Raw genomic sequence first — 19,156 nt, forward strand, 5'->3', positions numbered from 1 at the left:
ACGCCCCAGTCATCATCTTAGGCAGTCCCTCGAAATCGAGGAAGACTTGCTTCCACTCTAAAAGTGAGTTCTCAGGTAGTTGAACAGTCCAATACGGGAATTACAGTCTCTGTCACAGGTGGGACAGACAGTAGTTGCAGGAAAGGGTGCGTGGGGAGTCTGGTTTGCCACACACTCCTTCCGCTGCCTGCGCTTGTTTTCTGCATGCTCTCAGCGACAAGACTCGAGGTGCTCAGCGCCCTCCCGGATGTTCTTCCCCCACTTAGAGCGGTCTTTGGTCAGGGTCTCCCAGGTGTCGGTGGGGATGTTGCACTTTATCGGGGAAGCTTTGAGGGTGTCCTTGTAACATTTCCTCTGACCACCTGGAGTTCTGAGTAGAGCGCTTGCTTTGGGAGTCTTGTGTCAGGCTTGCGGACAATGTGGCCTGCCCAAAGGAGCTGGTCGAGTATGGTCAGTGCTTCGATGCTGGGGATGTTGGCCTGATCGAGGACACTAATGTTGGTGCATCTGTCCTCCCAGGGGATTTGCAAGATCTTGTGGAGGCAGCATTGGTAGTATATCTCCAGTGCTTTGACGTGTCTACTGTATGTGGTCCATGTCTCTGAGCGATACAGGTGGGCGGGTATGACTACAGCCCTGTAAACCATAAGATTGGTGCCAGATTTGAGGTCCTGATCTTCGAACATTCTCTTCCTCAGGCGACCGAAGGCTGCACTGGAGGCAGTGTTGGACCTCGTCGTCGATGTCTGCCCTCGCTGATAGTAGGCTCCTGAGGTATGGAAAATGGTCCACGTTGTCCAAGGTCGCGCCGTGGATTTTGATGACTAGGGGGCAAAGCTGCATGGCGGGGTCAGGTTGGTGGAGGACCTTTGTCTTATGGATGTTTAGCGTAAGGCCCATGCTTTCGTATGCCTTGGTGAAGATGTTGATGATGGCTTGGAGTTTGGCTTCTGAGTGTGCACAGAGGCAGACATCGTCCACGTACTGTAGTTCGATGACAGAGGATGGGACGACTTTGGATCTAGCCTGGAGGTGACGAAGGTTGAATAGGTTCCCATTGGTCTATAGTTTAGTTCCACTCCAGCGGGGAGCTTGTTGAGCGTGAGATGGGAGTATTGTAGCAAGGAAGATCGAGACGAGGGTTGGTGCGATGACGCAGCCCTGCTTGACCCCGGTCCGCATGTCATCGTGGAGCAGGCGGAGGATGTTGACAAACTTTTGGGGGCAGCTGAAATGGAGGAGAACGCTCCATAGTCCCTCGCGATTAACAGTGTCAAAGACCTTTGTGAGGTCAAAGAAGGCCATGTACAAGGGTTGGTGCTGTTCCCTGTATTTCTCTTGGAGTTGTCACACGGTGAAGATCATATCCGTTGTGCCCCTTAGTGGACGGAATCCGCACTGTGACTCTGGGAGGAGCTTTCAGCCACAGGGAGAAGACGGTTGAGGAGGATTCTGGCGATGACTTTCCCAGTGGCCGTCAACAGGGAGATTCCTCTGTAGTTGCCGCAGTCAGACTTGTCGCCTTTTTTGAAGATGGTCACGATTATTGCATCTCAGATCTCCCAGCATGCTCCTCCTTCCAGGTGAGAGAGATGAGGTCATGCATTCGTGCCAATAGTGCCTCTCCGCCATACTTTAGTGCCTCAGTGGGGATTCCATCTGCTCCTGATGCCTTGTTGTTCTTGAGCTGACGGATGACCTTTTCTACCTCGTGCAGGGCTGGGGATTTTGCTGAGATGGTGGATGGGTAGCATGCTGCGGGCTGGAGTCGAGGACACTCGAGTCAAAGGCAGAGTCTCAGTTAAGGAGGTCTTCCAAGTGCTCCTTCCAATGGGTCCCGACTGCCTCGGATCTTGGCCAGCAGTGGGAAGGGGACTTGGGTGTTTGGGCCCTAGGTGGCCTTGACTGCGATGAAAAATCCTCGCACATCATGGCTGTTGGCCAGCTGCTGTAACTCCGGTGCTTTCTCCACCCACCATTTATTCTTTAGGTCGCGGGCTTTTTGTTGGATCTCGGCCTTAAGCCGTCTGTAAAGCTGCTTTCCTGCTCCCGAATTGGGTTGTTTTAGGTTCAGAAATGCCCTGCGCTTGCGGCTTATTAGCTCCTGGATCTCCTGGTCGTTCTCATCAAACCAGTCCTGGTGTTTCCTGGTCGAGTGACCGAGCGCCTCTTCGCAGGCACTGGTTATGGAGGCCTGGAGGGCAGACAAGTGCTGTGGACACTCTGCGTCTCGGGGTTATCAAGAGTCGCCAGGTTGGCAGTGAGGGCTTTCTTAACTGGGTCCTTGAGTGTCCCGGCATTGCTTCTGTTGCCAACGTCGCTTTGGGGCTATGTTGATGTTAATGACGGAGCGGATTGGCAGTGGTACGTCCAGCAGTCGTTGGCTCCTGTCACGGCGCGGGTGATGCGCATGTTCTTGCGGTCCCTCACTCGGATGATGGCGTAGTCGAGCAGGTGCCAGTGCTTGGAGCGAGGGTGTTGCCATGACGCCTTATACTTGTCCCTTTGATGGAACAAGGTGGTGCAACGATACAGACAGCGGAGAGGTAAGTATTGGAGCTTCCTGCTCCCATCCACACAACTTACTGTGCCTCCTAACTTGCTGTGTTACATGTAGGTCAAGAAAATCAGCCTGGGTTGGATTTGAACCTCGATACCAGAACCATGGAACCACACAGCACAGGAGGAGGCCATTCGGCCCATTGTGCCTGTGCCAGCTCTGTGACAGAGCGATCCGATCAGTCCCACTCCCCCTGCTCTTCCCCCACAGCCCTGTAAAGGTTTTCCCTTAAAGTAATTATCCAATTCTCTTTTCAAAGTTACTATTGAATCTGCTTCCACCGCCCTTTCAGGCAGCGTGTTCCCGATCCTAACTTGCTGCGTTTTCAAACAAATCTTCATTTCCCCTCTGACTCTTTTGTTAATCATCTTACAGCTGACCCTCCTGCCAGAGGAAACAGTGTCTCCTTATTTACTCGATTAAAACCATTCATGATTTTGAACAGCTCTATCAAATCTCCTCTTAACCTTCTCTGCTCTAAGGAGAACAACCACAGCTTCTCCAGTCTCTCCACATCACTGAAGTTCCCCATCCCTGGGACCATTCTTGTCAATCTCCCTCTGCGCCCTCTCCAAGGCCTTCACATCCTTCACAAAGTGCGGGGCCGAGAATTGGCCACATTACTCCAGCTCGGGCCCAACCAGGTGTTTAGGAAGGTTTTAGTGTAACTTCCTGGCCTTTGTATTCTGTGCCTCTATTAATGAAGCCCAGGATCCCATAAGATTTTTTGACCTTCTCAATTTGTCCTGCTACCTTCAGAGATTCGTGCACACACACCACCTTCCACCCCCCCCCACCCCTCCCCCAGGAGTCTCTGTTCCTGCACCCCCTTTAAAATGGTACCATTTAGTCCATAGAAAGAGCACTTTACCAGGGAGGCTTTGAGGGTGTCCTTGTAACGCTTCCGCTGCCCACCTTTGGCTCGTTTACCATGAAGGAGCTCCGCGTAGAGCACTTGCTTTGGGAGTCTCGTTACTGGCATGCAAACTATGTGGCCTGCCCAGCGAAGCTGATCGAGTGTGGTCAGTGCTTCAGTGCTGGGGATGTTGGTGCATCTGTCCTCCCAGGGGATTCACCCCTTCCCTCGACGAATATCTGTCCCACCTGTGACAGGGACTGTGGCTCTCTTATTGGACTGTTCAGCCACCAGAGAACTCACTTTTAGTGGAAGCAAGTCTTCCTCGATTCAGAGGGACTGCCTGTGATGAGGATGAGAAAGAGTATAGGGTTGGATTTTAGGCATTTCTGTTTTCGGGGTGAAAACGGAGGCGGGGCGGGAAAGTTAGCAGTGGGAATAGTCTGCGCTGTGGTGAGGAAGTTTGGGCATCAGGGGACACTGCGTCAGGGGACACTGCGTCAGGGGGCGCGGCGCGAAGAGAGGCGTTGGACACCTCTCGTGGTGCAAGGATGGGAAACTCGCGAACTAAAGTGCTGGGCGATGTGCGGTCCGAGAGAGGCCAGGGGGGGACCTTAAAAACCCCACAAAAACATTCCCAAAACATTACCCGCGCCACAACACACATCGCTAAAATAATTCCCAGGACAAACACTAGCACTGACGGTTACAGAACGTTACCGCCCTCCCCGCCGCCGGCACAGTGGAGCGCTCCGGTTTCCCAGGTGGCCGTCACGAGCCGCGATTCCGGGCGGACGGAGCGGGTTGGAGTCACTACTCAGGCGGTGTCGCGACCAGAGGCGTCGCACGCCCGGTGCGGCTCTCCCCGGCGGTGCTGCCCAGCGCCACCGCAAAACCCGACCCGAGGATCGGGCCCAGACGCAGGAGACCTCGCCGTCCCGGGGCGAGACTCCAAGTGCAAAGGACCCTAAAATCCAGCTCCGTGAGCTACCCATTGTTTTCTCTGCCCTTGAAATATTGAACCTTTTCCAAATTGTGATGCGTTTGACTATTTCGATGATGTTAGACGAGCGCAGTGTAGCGGGGCCGAGGCTTTATATTGTTTGGGACTTTTCCTAATTTACGTGTCTTGGTTAAAGCGATCAGCTCTGGAACCGTCTCTCTGCAGGAGTTTGAGGAGGTGCCCGTCTCTCACCCCGTGCAGTCTACACTCCGAACTATAAAACTATTGCAAGGGGTGATTCCAGGCACAAGGGTCCTGTACTTTGTACATTCAGTTGCAAAGGAAAATATAAGGAGGTGGGGCTTGTTTTAAGAGAATAGCAATACAGAATATTTACAGCACAGAAACAAAAGCTCTCTCCACAGATGCTGCCTGACCCGCTGAGTGTTTCCAGCATTTTCTGTTTTTATTTACGGTACCACGCTCCAAGGGGTTTATGCTCCACACCAGCCCCCTCCCACCCCTCTCCATCTCCTTCTATTCCTTTCTCCCTCATGTGTTTATCCAGCCTCCCCTTAAATGCTTCGATACTATTCACCTCAACCCCTCCCTGTGGCAGCGAGTTCCACATTCTCACCACTCTCTGGGTAAAGAAGTTTCTCCTGAATTCCCCATTGGATTTAAGAACATAAGAAATAGGAGTCATCGGCCATTTGCCCCCTCGCGCCTGCTCCGCCATTCAATAAGATCATGGCTGATCTGATCTTGGCCTCAGCTCCACTTCCCTGCCCGCTCCCCATAACCCTTGACTCCCTTATTCGTGACCATCTTATATTTATGGTCCCTTCTGCTGGTCTCCCTTGCAAGTAGAAACATGGCAGATGAAGTATAATGTGGATAAATGTGAGGTTATCCACTTTGGTGGTAAAAATAGAGAGACAGACTATTATCTGAATGGTGACAGATTAGGAAAAGGGGAGGTGCAGCGAGACCTGGGTGTCATGGTACATTAGTCATTGAAGGTTGGCATGCAGGTGCAGCAGGCGGTTAAGAAAGCAAATGGCATGTTGGCCTTCATAGCGAGGGGATTTGAGTACAGGGGCAGGGAGGTGTTGCTACAGTTGTACAGGGCCTTGGTGAGGCCACACCTGGAGTATTGTGTACAATTTTGGTCTCCTAACTTGAGGAAGGACATTCTTGCTATTGAGGGAGTGCAGCGAAGATTCACCAGACTGATTCCCGGGATGGTGGGACTGACCTATCAAGAAAGACTGGATCAACTGGGCTTGTATTCACTGGAGTTCAGAAGAATGAGAGGGGACCTCATAGAAACGTTTAAAATTCTGACGGGTTTAGACAGGTTAGATGCAGGAAGAATGTTCCCAATGTTGGGGAAGTCCAGAACCAGGGGTCACAGTCTAAGGATAAGGGGGAAGCCATTTAGGACCGAGATGAGGAGAAACTTCTTCATCCAGAGTGGTGAACCTGTGGAATTCTCTACCACAGAAAGTAGTTGAGGCCAATTCACTAAATATATTCAAAAGGGAGTTAGATGAAGTCCTTACTACTAGGGGGATCAAGGGGTATGGCAAGAAAGCAGGAATGGGGTACTGAAGTTGCATGTTCAGCCATGAACTCATTGAATGGCGGTGCAGGCTCGAAGGGCTGAATGGCCTGCTCCTGCACCTATTTTCTATGTTTCTGCGTCTGCTCTATCATTTTAAAGACCTCTATCGGGTCACCCCTGGCTGTGAGGTGAAGACCCTTTCTGTCCCATTTGCCACCAGTATGAGTGCGTGCCCCTCCTTGCAGCCCACGCTCGCTGAGTGCGAGTGTGATCGCCGAGCCTGATACTGGCCGCAACCTCTATCCATGCTTCCATTTCCCAGCGAGGAAGTCTCTGAGTGAGGATTAGGAGCGGGAATGCTGGGCGTTTTATTTCCGTTCTTCCCTCCCTAGTCTAGGGCACTGAAGCCAATTGTAGACCCCAACTGAGGGCCGCTCGTTCGGCCCAGACTGGGAACGGAACCCCCGGTGCTGGGCCCGGAATGGGACCTCCGCGCTGGTCCCGGGACCCCCGGCGCTGGGCTCAGAATGGGAACGGGACCCCCAGTGCTCGGTCCGGCTTGGGAACGGGACCCCCGGCGCTGGGCCTGGCCTGGGAACGGGACCCCCGGCGCTGGGAAAGAGACCCCCAGTGCTCTGCTTCACTGCTGGGGCCCAGCTCCGTGGTTATAACATGAGCAAAATACTGCAACAGAATATTAAGGAACATGGCTGGGTGGAGGGGCAAACACGCATACATGTGGCAAATGGGACAGAAAGGGCCTTCCCCTCACACCCAGCCTGCGTGTGACTCCTGCTCCCACACCCAAACTGAAGAATCTGTTACATTTCGAACATTCGCCAGTTCTGACGAAGGGCCATCGACCCGAAACGTTAACTCTGTTTCTCTCTCCACAGATGCTACCTGACCCGCTGAGTATTTCCAGCAGTTTCTGTTCTTCTCCCTGTGGTTCTAGACCGACTCTCGTTCCACGGCCATCAGAGGGATATGCTTTGAACGTGCGGATGCACTGGGCTGCCAGGCACCCTTGGGAATATCAGAGAGCAGGATCTCTCTCAATATTATACCTGCTGCTCAAAGCCATGATTTATCGTGTAAATTAGTACCAAATGAGTGTAGCCTGCCGTTTACAATGCAAATCACAGCTCCCAACGGCTGGTACAGACAAAAGATCTGCTCCTCCAAGATGCTGCCTATGGAGATCTCACGGCTGGCAGCAGTTGGAGAATCTGGTCTTGCAAAATGTCAGTGTGCGCTGACTGCTCATGTGCAGAGGTTTGGTGGACAGGAATAGCAGAGGCTATGGAACTTGTGGAAAAGGTGAAGTGATTTAACGCCCTATGGGAGGGGGGGGGGAACGGACCCTTAATACCTTCCTGGAGGGATCAGTTTTAGCACCGCCCCAGCTGGATGCCCCAGCCTGCACCCTTTGCTCCACAAAGTACAAATTACTGCTCGTACTCGAGCCCGGTTTCTTCCCTGCCCTCGCCCTTCCCAACCTGGAAGATATTTTTGATTCACTATTAACCTCCACTCCATTCCATTCGCATTTTGTGTTGTCACATTTCCCCCTTCCTTTAAAATCGATCTCTTTGACTGCACTTTTGCCGTTCTCTATGGCGACCTACATTGGCTTCCGGTTAAGCAACACCTCGATTTTAAAATTCTCATCCTGGTTTACAAATCCCTCCAGGGCCCTCGCCCCTCCCTATCTCTGTAATCTCCTCCAGCCCCACAAGCCCCCCCACCTCTCCCTCTAATTCTGCCCTCTTGAGCATCCCTGATTATAATCGCTCAACCATCGGTGGCCGTGCCTTCAGCTGCCTGGGCCCCAAGCTCTGGAACTCCCTCCCTAAACCCCCGCCTCTCGTTCCTCCTTAAAACCGACCTCTTTCACCAAGCTTTTGCTCACATGCTGTAATTTCCTCTTATGCGGCTCGGTGTCAAATGATTTGTTTTGTCTTAAAACACTGCTGTGGGGCGTTTTACTACGTTAAAGGCGCTATATAAATACAAGTTGTTGTTTAGAGGGAACATTATATATCGAGTGCACGGGGCAAGCAGCAGCATTTGCTTCTTTTTCTGTACGGAAGTTCTGGTTGGGAATTAATCACCAGGTCAACTCGCGAGTTTTTTTGAGTAAAATCGTGAGTTTGGGGGAATTTGGAGGTATTCCTCGACATGGCCCGGGTCTTTGAAAGTGCCACTGGTTCTTCAGTGACTAAATAAGCCACATTCAGTTTTTGATGATATGGGATTTGATTAGTGGAACTTTGGGGATCACTTTACAGAATTCCACTGCGACTTTCGGAAGGGAATTGGAGTCTGCTAGGAGGGAGGGGATGGTGGGAGACATTTACAGGACTGGGGGGGGGGGGGCTGGTTTTATGGCGCTTTCAAGGATCTAGCACAGACACGATGGGCCGAATGGTCGAAGAGCAGCAGGGGGAGTTCTCCCCGGTGTCCTGGGGCCAATATTTATCCCTCAATCAACATAACAAAAACAGACAATCGGGTCATTATCACATTGCTGTGTGTGGGAGCTTGCTGTGCGCAAATTGGCTGCCGCGTTTCCTACATTACAACAGTGACTACACTCAAAGTACAATTTATTGGCTGTAAATTGCTTTGAGACGTGAAAATGCAAGTCTTTCTTTCAATAATATAGATATTTAAAAGGTTTATTTTAAAAGATTACAATCAGTTTTATCGCATCCAGTCCACACTAAGTCCTGGCTGTCGAGCTTTAATCACAGGCTTGTCTTCCTTGCATTCAATGCAAGGACGAATTTCACCCTTACATACAAACACATCTCCAAACTCTTTCCCGGTCACTAATCCTTTGTTGCAACATACATTTTCCGTAAAGATTCACTGTAAATGTAACCTAGACTTTCCAAAAGTTGAACTTACTAAAACACGCAGTGAAAAACTGAAAACCCAGTTTTGAATTCATGAAGTGCAGAAACCTGGATAGAAAGTACATTTTCTGACCATTAAACTTCATGGTAAATAAAACTCAACGTGTCTCAAAGTGCCTACAATCTGTCGATTGAGTTTATGGACAAACCACAACAGTAAGAATTGCACCTCCAACAACAGCTGAAATAACCCCGTTCCGGTCCTTCAGAACTCAGTACATAATCATCTAGCTCACCCCCTTTATTTTGCAGTTGCCATGTTGATTTTAACATTCTGTACAGAATAGGTGAGGCACAGTGTACATTTTGGCCACATTAAACATGCATGCGTTACTGTAGATGGTCATGAGCAGAATACCTGTACCAGGGCGTGTACAGTGATGTACACAGTAATGGTAACCGTCGCAACAAAGTCAAACTCTGGGACCTGCAAGCACTGTCACCAGCTTCACAACAAGCCAGAGTCGAGAGATTGTCTACTCTTTAAACACAGTCCAGGAGGATTGGGGAAAGAGATGCCTTACATCTTGTTGGACAATTAAAAAAGCAAAACCTATCTTTATGGACTGGTCGTGCATTACATTGGGGAAAAAATACACCTGAGCAGTGTATAGCATGGCAGGATTTCTCAGTTTATTCACAACTGAGCTTTTCTGGGATTGGAGGGGAGGGGGACAGGGGGGAGGTAGAGATGGAAGGGGGGAGGTAGAGATGGAAAAGGGGAGGGAGAGGAAGAGGGGAGGGAGAGAGACGGGTGGGAAAGAAGAGGGGAGGGGGAGAGAGGGGGAAGAGGGGAGGGAGAGATGGAAGAGGGGAGGGGGGAAGGGAGAGATGGAAGGGGGGAGGGAGAGAGGGGAGGGGGGAGGGAGAGAGGGGAGGGGGGAGGGGGGAGGGAGAGATGGAAGAGGGGAGGGGGGAGGGAGAGATGGAAGAGGGGAGGGGGGAGGGAGAGATGGAAGAGGGGAGGGGGGAGGGAGAGATGGAAGAGGGGAGGGGGAGGGAGAGATGGAAGAGGGGAGGGAGAGATGGAAGAGGGGAGGGGGGAGGGAGAGATGGAAGAGGGGAGGGGGGAGGGAGAGATGGAAGAGGGGAGGGGGGAGGGAGAGATGGAAGAGGGGAGGGGGGAGGGAGATGGAAGAGGGGAGGGGGGAGGGAGAGATGGAAGAGGGGAGGGGGGAGGGAGAGATGGAAGAGGGGAGGGGGGAGGGAGAGATGGAAGAGGGGAGGGGGGAGGGAGAGATGGAAGAGGGGAGGGGGGAGGGAGAGATGGAAGAGGGGAGGGGGGAGGGAGAGATGGAAGAGGGGAGGGGGGAGGGAGAGATGGAAGAGGGGAGGGGGGAGGGAGAGATGGAAGAGGGGAGGGAGAGATGGAAGAGGGGAGGGGGGAGGGAGAGATGGAAGAGGGGGGAGGGAGAGATGGAAGAGGGGGGAGGGAGAGATGGAAGAGGGGAGGGGGGAGGGAGAGATGGAGGAGAGATGGAAGAGGGATGGGGGGAGGGAGAGATGGAAGAGGGGAGGGGGGAGGGAGAGATGGAAGAGGGGAGGGAGAGATGGAAGAGGGGAGGGAAAGATGGAAGAGAGGAGGGTGGGATGGAAGGGGGAGGGAGAGATGGAAGAGGGGAGGGAGAGATGGAAGAGGGGAGGGAGAGATGGAAGAGGGGAGGGAGAGATGGAAGAGGGGGGGGAGGGAGAGTTGGGAGGGGGGAGGGAGAGTTGGGAGGGGGGAGGGAGAGTTGGGAGGGGGGAGGGAGAGTTGGGAGGGGGGAGGGAGAGTTGGGAGGGGGGAGGGAGAGTTGGGAGGGGGGAGGGAGAGTTGGGAGGGGGGAGGGAGAGTTGGGAGGGGGGAGGGAGAGTTGGGAGGGGGGAGGGAGAGTTGGGAGGGGGGAGGGAGAGTTGGGAGGGGGGAGGGAGAGTTGGGAGGGGGGAGGGAGAGTTGGGAGGGGGGAGGGAGAGTTGGGAGGGGGGAGGGAGAGTTGGGAGGGGGGAGGGAGAGTTGGGAGGGGGGAGGGAGAGTTGGGAGGGGGGAGGGAGAGTTGGGAGGGGGAGGGAGAGTTGGGAGGGGGAGGGAGAGTTGGGAGTGGGGAGGGAGAGTTGGGAGGAGGGAGGGAGAGGAGGGAGAGTTGGGAGGGGGAGGGGGGAGGGAGAGTTGGGAGGGGGAGGGGGGAGGGAGAGTTGGGAGGGGGGAGGGCGAGATGGGGAGGGGTAAGGAAGCTAAAATGGGATCGACAACCTGTGACACTTACAGCAACGTCCTCTCTCTCGCCAGCCTCAGTGCGAGCTCCTGGTAAGCAGGTGCAGGAATGGTGTGCGAGAGTCTGCGAGAGTCTGCAAGTGGCGGTGGTACAGAATACGCCGCAGGATGAGGATCGGGGAAATAATTACACCCAGAAGAAAAAAAAGAGACACATGGGGTTTGCAGCATAAATACAATTTCTAAACAACCAGGCTTCAGGAATTAAAATATAATTTATGTACGCTATATTTAATCAGAAATACAGTCGTTTTGTGCAGTTAAAGAAAAAATATTTAGCAACAGCCTCATCAATGCTGATTGCTAAATTTAACCCAGTCAGTTAGAACAGCCATGTTAAATAAAACAACTCTAGGAGGACCAGATATTTAATGTTCACTGTACAAGAATACCACTGTGGTCCCACAAAGCAAAATATTTTTCAGACACAATATAGCTTAATAGTTTAATTACTTTTTCAAAGTCAATGCTGCACCTCCACAGCCACTACTGTGTTGATGCAAAGTACCTCTGGGTGCTGACTGACGCAAGAGGCAGTATAACTCGGGAGATTAGGGAGCGCAGCAACACGCGGAGGCCCCGAGCAGGAAGCTACCTCACACGGGCTCGAGTTCCCACAGAGAGTGCTGCGTCAGTGCAGCCGGAGGCTCGGGAGTCGGGCGACGGAGGTTGGATTCGTCGGGCAGCTTAAATCTGCAGCAGCTTTGTCCTCCCTAGTTTCGGAGTCCGAGAACTTGAATTGAATTCAAAGAAGCAGCAACAAAAAAAGCTTTGGTTTTCATTATCTTTTTTAGCCCGGCCCTGGGAACATCTGTCCGTCCAGCTGCTCATTTGGCAGGAAGGTCACGAGGATGACACAGCTCCAGAGGTCGGAGCAGAGGCCGATGTAAACCCACGGTCAGCTGAATGAGTAGGAGGGCTTGAGGAAAGGTCGTTGGCCAGTGTGACTGCGAGGAACAGGCAGCGGCATCACCCCAGGCCGCCTGCCGCCTGCGGCAGGGCCGGGACTGAAGTGTTTGGAAGTTGTTGTAAACTTTGTGTTGGAGCTGCGATAAACAAAAATGATCAATTATTACACAGACTGGAAACTTAGTGACATAACACAGCTATATATGTGTATATATATCTCATCATCGAGGAAGACTTACTTCCACTCTAAAAATAGTTCTTAGGTGGCTGAACAGTCCAATATGAGAACCACAGACTCTGTCACAGGTGGGACAGACAGTGGTTGGAGGAAAGGGTGGGTGGGGAGTCTGGTTTGCCGCGCGTTCCTTCCGCTGCCTGCGCTTGATTTCTACATGATCTCAGCGACGAGACCCGAGGTACTCAGCACACTTCCTTCACTTGGCCAGGGCCTCCCAGGTGTCGGTGGGGATGTCACACTTTATCAAGAATGCATATATAATATATAAATATATGCTGAGGAGCGTTGTCCCAGCAGGCACCATCTTCCAGATAACAAACCACCGCCTGCTAGTTGAGGTGGATGTAAACGAACCCAAGGCATCACTCGAAAAGGAGCAGGGAATTCTCCCGGGGTCCTGGACAGCATTCCACCCTCGGCCATCACCAAAGTGCAGGTGAACTGGCCACTCATTTGTCGCTGTTTGTGGGGCTCTGCTGTGTGAAAACCGGCTGATGTGCTTACCAAGATGATGGTGAGTAGGGACAGGAGGAGGCTATTCAGCCCCTCGAGGCTGTTCCACAAGTCAATGAGATCACAGCTGATCTGTATCGTAACTCCATCGACCCGCCTTGGTTCCGTAACCCTTAATCCCCTTACCCAACAAAAATCCACCAATCTCAGTTTTAACATTTTCAATCGACCCCCAGCATCAGCAGATTTTGGGGAGGGGGGGGGGGGGGGGGGTTAAGAGAGTTCCAGATTCCCACTGCCCTTTGTGTGACGAAGTGCTTCCTGACATCACCCCTGAACGGCCGGGCCCTAATTTTAAGGTGACGCCCCCTTGTTCTGGACTCCCGCCCCCCCCCCAGAAGAAATCGTTTCTCTGTCTACCCCATCAAATCCTTTAATCATCGTAAATCTCTCGATCAGATCGCCCTTTAATCTTCTACACTCGAGGGAACACAGGCCCAGTCTGTGCAGCCTGCCCTCGGGATTTAACCCTTTATCCCCGATATCAGTCTGGGGAATCTGCGCTATTCCCCCTCCCTCCGAGGCCGATATACCCTCCCTGAGGGGTGGGGGCCAGGACTGAACACAGTTACTCTAAATAACCGCGTACACTTCAAAAGTAATGAATAGGCTGAGAAGCACTTGAGGATGTAACAAGGTCTGCTGCCCAAATCCCATTAAGTTTAGCCAGAATTAACATTCTTCGTGAATGCATAAGTGGTACAGTAAAGATTGGAATAAAGTTCAAAATAAAACCAAAGTAGGGAGATAAACTGTTAATTGTGGAGGGGTTTAGGTAGATACCATATGTGTTTTAGTCATTCAGTAGCCAGTATTGTGGAATATGATGTGCCCTCTCGGTAGACCAACTTGCAATCGGCGCCAATTCAGTCGATGGTGCTATCCTCAAATACACCACAGCGACACATGGGTGTTCGCGTGTCCCCAGCTGTGGTCACATGCTGTCATGCTGAACACCAAACATCTAAAACAATTGGGTTTACACCAGAGATGGTGTGGCAGTCTGACGCCATGCAGTCTCATCAGTCTGGTGAGGGTGAGAGTGTTTCGCAGTGAGCTGTACGCTCCAATTCTGTTTGCCATTTCCCTTAGCAGAGAGGTCAATAATCAGGGGGGCACAGATTTAAAGTAATTGGTAGGAGGTTTAGAGAGGGGGTTGAGAAGTTCTTTCACTCAGAGGGTGGTGGGGGTCTGGAACTCACTGCCCGAAAGGGTGGTAGAGGCAGAAACCCTCATCACATTTAAAAAGTACTTGGATGTGCACTTGAAGTGCTATAACCTGCAGAGCTACGGACCAAGATCAGGAAAGTGTGATTAGGCCGGATATAGCTCTTTGTCGGCCGGCATGAACACGATGGGCCGAATGGCCTCCTTCTCTGCAGTAAACTTCTATGATTCTATGCTAAGGTGCTGTATGAGTGAAAGTCCTTCTTCCTTGCAAGGTGGCGTTATTATAAATCTGTTCCAACTTCAAAATGTTGTGAAAGGGCTCCCTCCAATGGCTAATGGGGTGTGTACAGATTAGTGTGTGACAGAATCACAGGGAGCTGGTCCCGGGTCAGCTGGGAGCAATAGAGATGCTACACAATCAGCCTCAGCACCCCTAGCCTGGGGAGGGGGAGGGGGAGGGGGAGGGGGAGGGGGGGGAAGAGAGAAAGAGCAAAAATGGGATTGTGGTCCCAACATTTGTTTATTTGTTTTGTGAAACACGGCACGTTCCTGCTGCGTCACGTGTTTAACAACGACACCAAGGAAAAGTGCTCCGCACCTCCGAACACACCGTGCAAGTCTTCTACACACTGCCGACGCAGCAATTACACACAGCTTCAATGTGGGGCCATTTCTTACTCCCCCCGCTCTTGTGGTTGGTGATCACTCGAACATAACTGACATTATTTAATCCTAACTAGCTTTATTACACAGATTATTCTCTCACCCAACAGGTGGAGGTGGAGTGTGCCGCACTGGCTGGTGTCTACATTTATTTATCAAATTAATTCCCACACTTCACGAGATACGCTCTCCACTTTTAAAACTCCTTAAGCAACAACTATGCTGTAAGCGTAAAAGACAGCAAGCTATAATAACCGGGGTGTTCTGACAAGTTGGATTGGGAGGGTTTTTGTAAAACTCGGAGAAACTTGTGTGAAGAGCCCAAAGTCACCAGCGCAGAGACAAGTCTGGCAAGGGTGAAAGGGAAGAGGAAATCAATGAAGAAATGAGGGTTAAGGGACACTATGCTTGGTTTTTAAGACCTGTGGATATTCCGGATCTGAGGCTGTGGGAAAGAATGGTCTGGAGGAGGGTTGCAGAACCTTTGGGACTGGTGTTTGGATACAAGCGCGAATGAGACGCATGTGATTACGCAGAAACGTGAACCGCCAACCACCAAACGTCACCGCCCCTCTAAACAAAAACAGCAAGACCTCGATACACAAAAAACCCTAAACCCTCACCCTTCCCGTACTCGGAATCTTACAGTGCGTGTAATGGCTCCTGCGTTTGCTTCAGTAACAGTCAATGTGCTTCAAAATAAATCACGGCCCGGAGATTGTGGTCGGAAGCTTCCCGCGGGTGAATGAAGAACAGCACCCGCCGACCGACCTGGAGCCTCCGTATCTTCGGACTCTCGTGGTCTGGGGCCTGCAGGCGCCGCGCGTGTAAAGGCCCACATATCCCAGGGGTGCAGGCAGTTCGCGAGCGTCCCTGGGATCACGTGGGCCGGCCCAACCAATCAAAAAGGGGATTCCCATGATGCTTATTTGGATTCTACTTACATACGGAATCCCCATAAGCATAATAGGAAGGCAAATGGTACGCTGGCCTTCATTGCAAGAGGATTTGAGTACAGGAGCAAGGATGTCTTATTACAGTTATACAGGGCTTTGGTGAGACCACAGCTGGAGTATTGTGTGCAGTTTTGGTCTCCTTACCCAGGAAAGGATATACTTGCCATAGAGGAAGTGCAGCGAAGGTTCACCAGACTGATTCCTGGGACCGCAGGACTGTAGTATGAGGAGAGACTGGATCGACTGGGCCTGTATTCACTAGAGTTTAGAAGAATGAGAGGGTATCTCATTGAAACGTATAACATTCTGACGGGGTTGGACAGACTGGATGCGGGGAGGATGTTTCCCCTGGCTGGGAAGTCGAGAACAAGGGGTCACAGTCTCAGGATACGGGGTAGGAAATTTAGGACCGAGATGAGGAGAAATGTTTTCACTCCGAGGGTGGTGAACCTGTGGAATTCTCTACCACAGAAGGCTGTGGAGGCCAAGTCACTGAATATATTTAAGGAGAGAGATCGATTTCTAGGGGTATGGGGAAAAAGCGGGAATATGGTGTTGAGATAGAGGATCAGCCATGATCACATTGAATGGTGGTGCAGGCTCGAAGGGCCGAATGGCCTACTCCTGCTCCTATTTTCTAATAGGAATGACCATAAAAACACTTTCACACAACCAAAATAAAAATAAATCACTACACGTTTAAAATTAATAAAAATGCTATTTGATTAAACATTTAAAACAAAAAATTATTTTTTTGAAAAATAAATGTAAACATTTTCAAATGGGCCAAAAATACCCTAAACTAATTTTTTTAAATTCTGAATGTTTAAATTTAAAAAATCTAGATTTATTTAAACCCTTACACTGGTAGAAGGCCCAAGGTTTGGTGGGCATTTGCTGGGCAACTCTCCACCAACGATTGTCCATCTCACGCGCAGGCGGACAAGCGGTCACGCTGAAACCCGACAGATCACGAGTTGCAGATTTTCCTGCATGCGCAGCACATGGATCAGCCTGGAACACGCGAGGCACTTGCCGCACGCGACAGCATACGCAGTCAGAGGCCCCGGAAAATCTGGGCCCACAGTATGTCAAACTGGCGAGAGGTGATCAGCACCATCCTTTACTATCGAGTTACAGCGAGGCCTGGGCAGTGCACGCTCCGTGAGAAGAGGCCACCTACCTTTTCGAGGACGTTTGGCTGTTGTATCCAGTTTTCCTTTTCTTTGCCCTTTTGTAATACTGCCCTTTTTTCCGCTTCCGGGTGCCGCCACTTTTGCTCCTGTTGAAGTAGGCGGAGGTTTCCTCGTACGGCTCCTCCTCGTCCTGGGATCTCCTGCAGTCTATCCAGCCGCTGGAAACACCGGCTTCAACCGCGTCCTCCTCTATCGCAGGAAGGCAACGTTGTGGAGTGTAAGGGGAAGGTGGTTACAACGTGTGAATGTCACCATCAATAGCTTTTATACTTCACAGCAGGAGGTCCCAAGTTCAAACCTCAATCCCCCACCTTGCACTCACCATAACCTCGAGCTCATCCAAAACTCAGACTGACCCGCATCCTATCTCGCACCACGTCTCGCTCATCCATCACCCTGTGCTCGCCGCCCCACCTCCTAACTCGCACCGAGTCCCGCTCACCCATCACCCCCTGTCCTAACCCGCACCGAGTCCCGCTCACCCATCACCCCCTGTGCCCCATGTCCTAACTCGCACCGAGTCCCGCTCACCCATCACCCCCTGTGCCGCATGTCCTAACTCGCACCAAGTCCTGCTCACTCATCACCCTGTGCTCGCTGCCCTGCCTCCTAACTCGCACCGAGTCCCGCTCACCCATCACCTCCTGTGCTCGCTGACCCGTGTCCTATCTCGCACCAAGTCTCGCTCACCCATCACCCCCTGTGCTCGCTGCCCCGTCTCCAAACTCGCACCGAGTCCCGCTCACCCAGAGTATATCCATATTTACGAAAAGGATATACATGCTTTGGAGGAAGTTCAGAGAAGGTTCACTAGGTTGATTCCGGAGATGAAGGGGTTGACTTATGAGGAAAGGTTGAGTAGATTGGGCCATCTTAGACTGGGTGTTGTGTAATGAGAGAGGATTAATTAGCAATCTCATTGTGCGAGGCCCCTTGGGGAAGAGTGACCATAATATGGTGGAATTCTGCATTAGGATGGAGAATGAAACAGTTAATTCAGAGACCATGGTCCAGAACTTAAAGAAGGGTAACTTTGAAGGTATGAGGCGTGAATTGGCTAGGATAGATTGGCGAATGATACTGAAGGGGTTGACTGTGGATGGGCAATGGCAGACATTTAGAGACCGCATGGATGAACTACAACAATTGTACATTCCTGTCTGGCGTAAAAATAAAAAAGGGAAGGTGGCTCAACCGTGGCTATCAAGGGAAATCAGGGATAGCATTAAAGCCAAGGAAGTGGCATACAAATTGGCCAGAAATAGCAGCGAACCCGGGGACTGGGAGAAATTTAGAACTCAGCAGAGGAGGACAAAGGGTTTGATTAGGGCAGGGAAAATGGAGTACGAGAAGAAGCTTGCAGGGAACATTAAGACGGATTGCAAAAGTTTCTATAGATATGTAAAGAGAAAAAGGTTAGTAAAGACAAACGTAGGTCCCCTGCAGTCAGAATCAGGGGAAGTCATAACGGGGAACAAAGAAATGGCAGGCCAATTGAACAAGTACTTTGGTTCGGTATTCACTGAGGAGGACACAAACAACCTTCCGGATATAAAAGGGGTCGGAGGGTCTAGTAAGGAGGAGGAACTGAGGGAAATCCTTATTAGTCGGGAAATTGTGTTGGGGAAATTGATGGGATTGAAGGCCGATAAATCCCCAGGGCCTGATGGACTGCATCCCAGAGTACTTAAGGAGGTGGCCTTGGAAATAGCGGATGCATTGACAGTCATTTTCCAACATTCCATTGACTCTGGATCAGTTCCTATGGAGTGGAGGGTAGCCAATGTAACCCCACTTTTTAAAAAAGGAGGGAGAGAGAAAACAGGGAATTATAGACCGGTCAGCCTGACATCGGTAGTGGGTAAAATGATGGAATCAATTATTAAGGATGTCATAGCAGTGCATTTGGAAAGAGGTAATATGATAGGTCCAAGTCAGCATGGATTTGTGAAAGGGAAATCATGCTTGACAAATCTTCTGGAATTTTTTGAGGATGTTTCCAGTAGAGTGGACAAGGGAGACACAGTTGATGTGGTGTATTTGGACTTTCAGAAGGCTTTCGACAAGGTCCCACACAAGAGATTAATGTGCAAAGTTAAAGCACATGGGATTGGGGGTAGTGTGCTGACATGGATTGAGAACTGGTTGTCAGATAGGAAGCAAAGAGTAGGAGTAAATGGGGACTTTTCAGAATGGCAGGCAGTGACTAGTGGGGTACCGCAAGGTTCTGTGCTGGGGCCCCAGCTGTTTACACTGTACATTAATGATTTAGACGAGGGGATTAAATGTAGTATCTCCAAATTTGCGGATGACACTAAGTTGGGTGGCAGTGTGAGCTGCGAGGAGGATGCTATGAGGCTGCAGAGTGACTTGGATAGGTTAGATGAGTGGGCAAATGCATGGCAGATGAAGT

At 51.1% G+C, this 19,156-nt stretch overlaps 1 protein-coding gene across 2 annotated transcripts in view; it reads right to left on the reverse strand.

Moving 5' to 3' along the window:
- Positions 1 to 10,874: 10,874 nt before the first annotated feature.
- The window catches only part of blm (BLM RecQ like helicase), a 69,603-nt gene continuing 61,321 nt past the window's right edge, over positions 10,875 to 19,156 (reverse strand). For both annotated transcript variants that reach the window (XM_070858576.1, XM_070858575.1), the window contains exons 21-22: positions 16,731 to 16,932; positions 10,875 to 12,144 (exon numbers count right to left, since the gene is read on the reverse strand). In XM_070858576.1, coding sequence (XP_070714677.1) covers positions 11,997 to 12,144; positions 16,731 to 16,932 — 350 coding nt within the window. In that variant the 3' untranslated portion in view covers positions 10,875 to 11,996. The remainder of the gene's footprint in view (positions 12,145 to 16,730; positions 16,933 to 19,156) is intronic.

This window comes from Pristiophorus japonicus, chromosome 17 (genome assembly GCF_044704955.1).
Source record: "Pristiophorus japonicus isolate sPriJap1 chromosome 17, sPriJap1.hap1, whole genome shotgun sequence".
Lineage (NCBI taxonomy): Eukaryota > Metazoa > Chordata > Chondrichthyes > Pristiophoridae > Pristiophorus > Pristiophorus japonicus.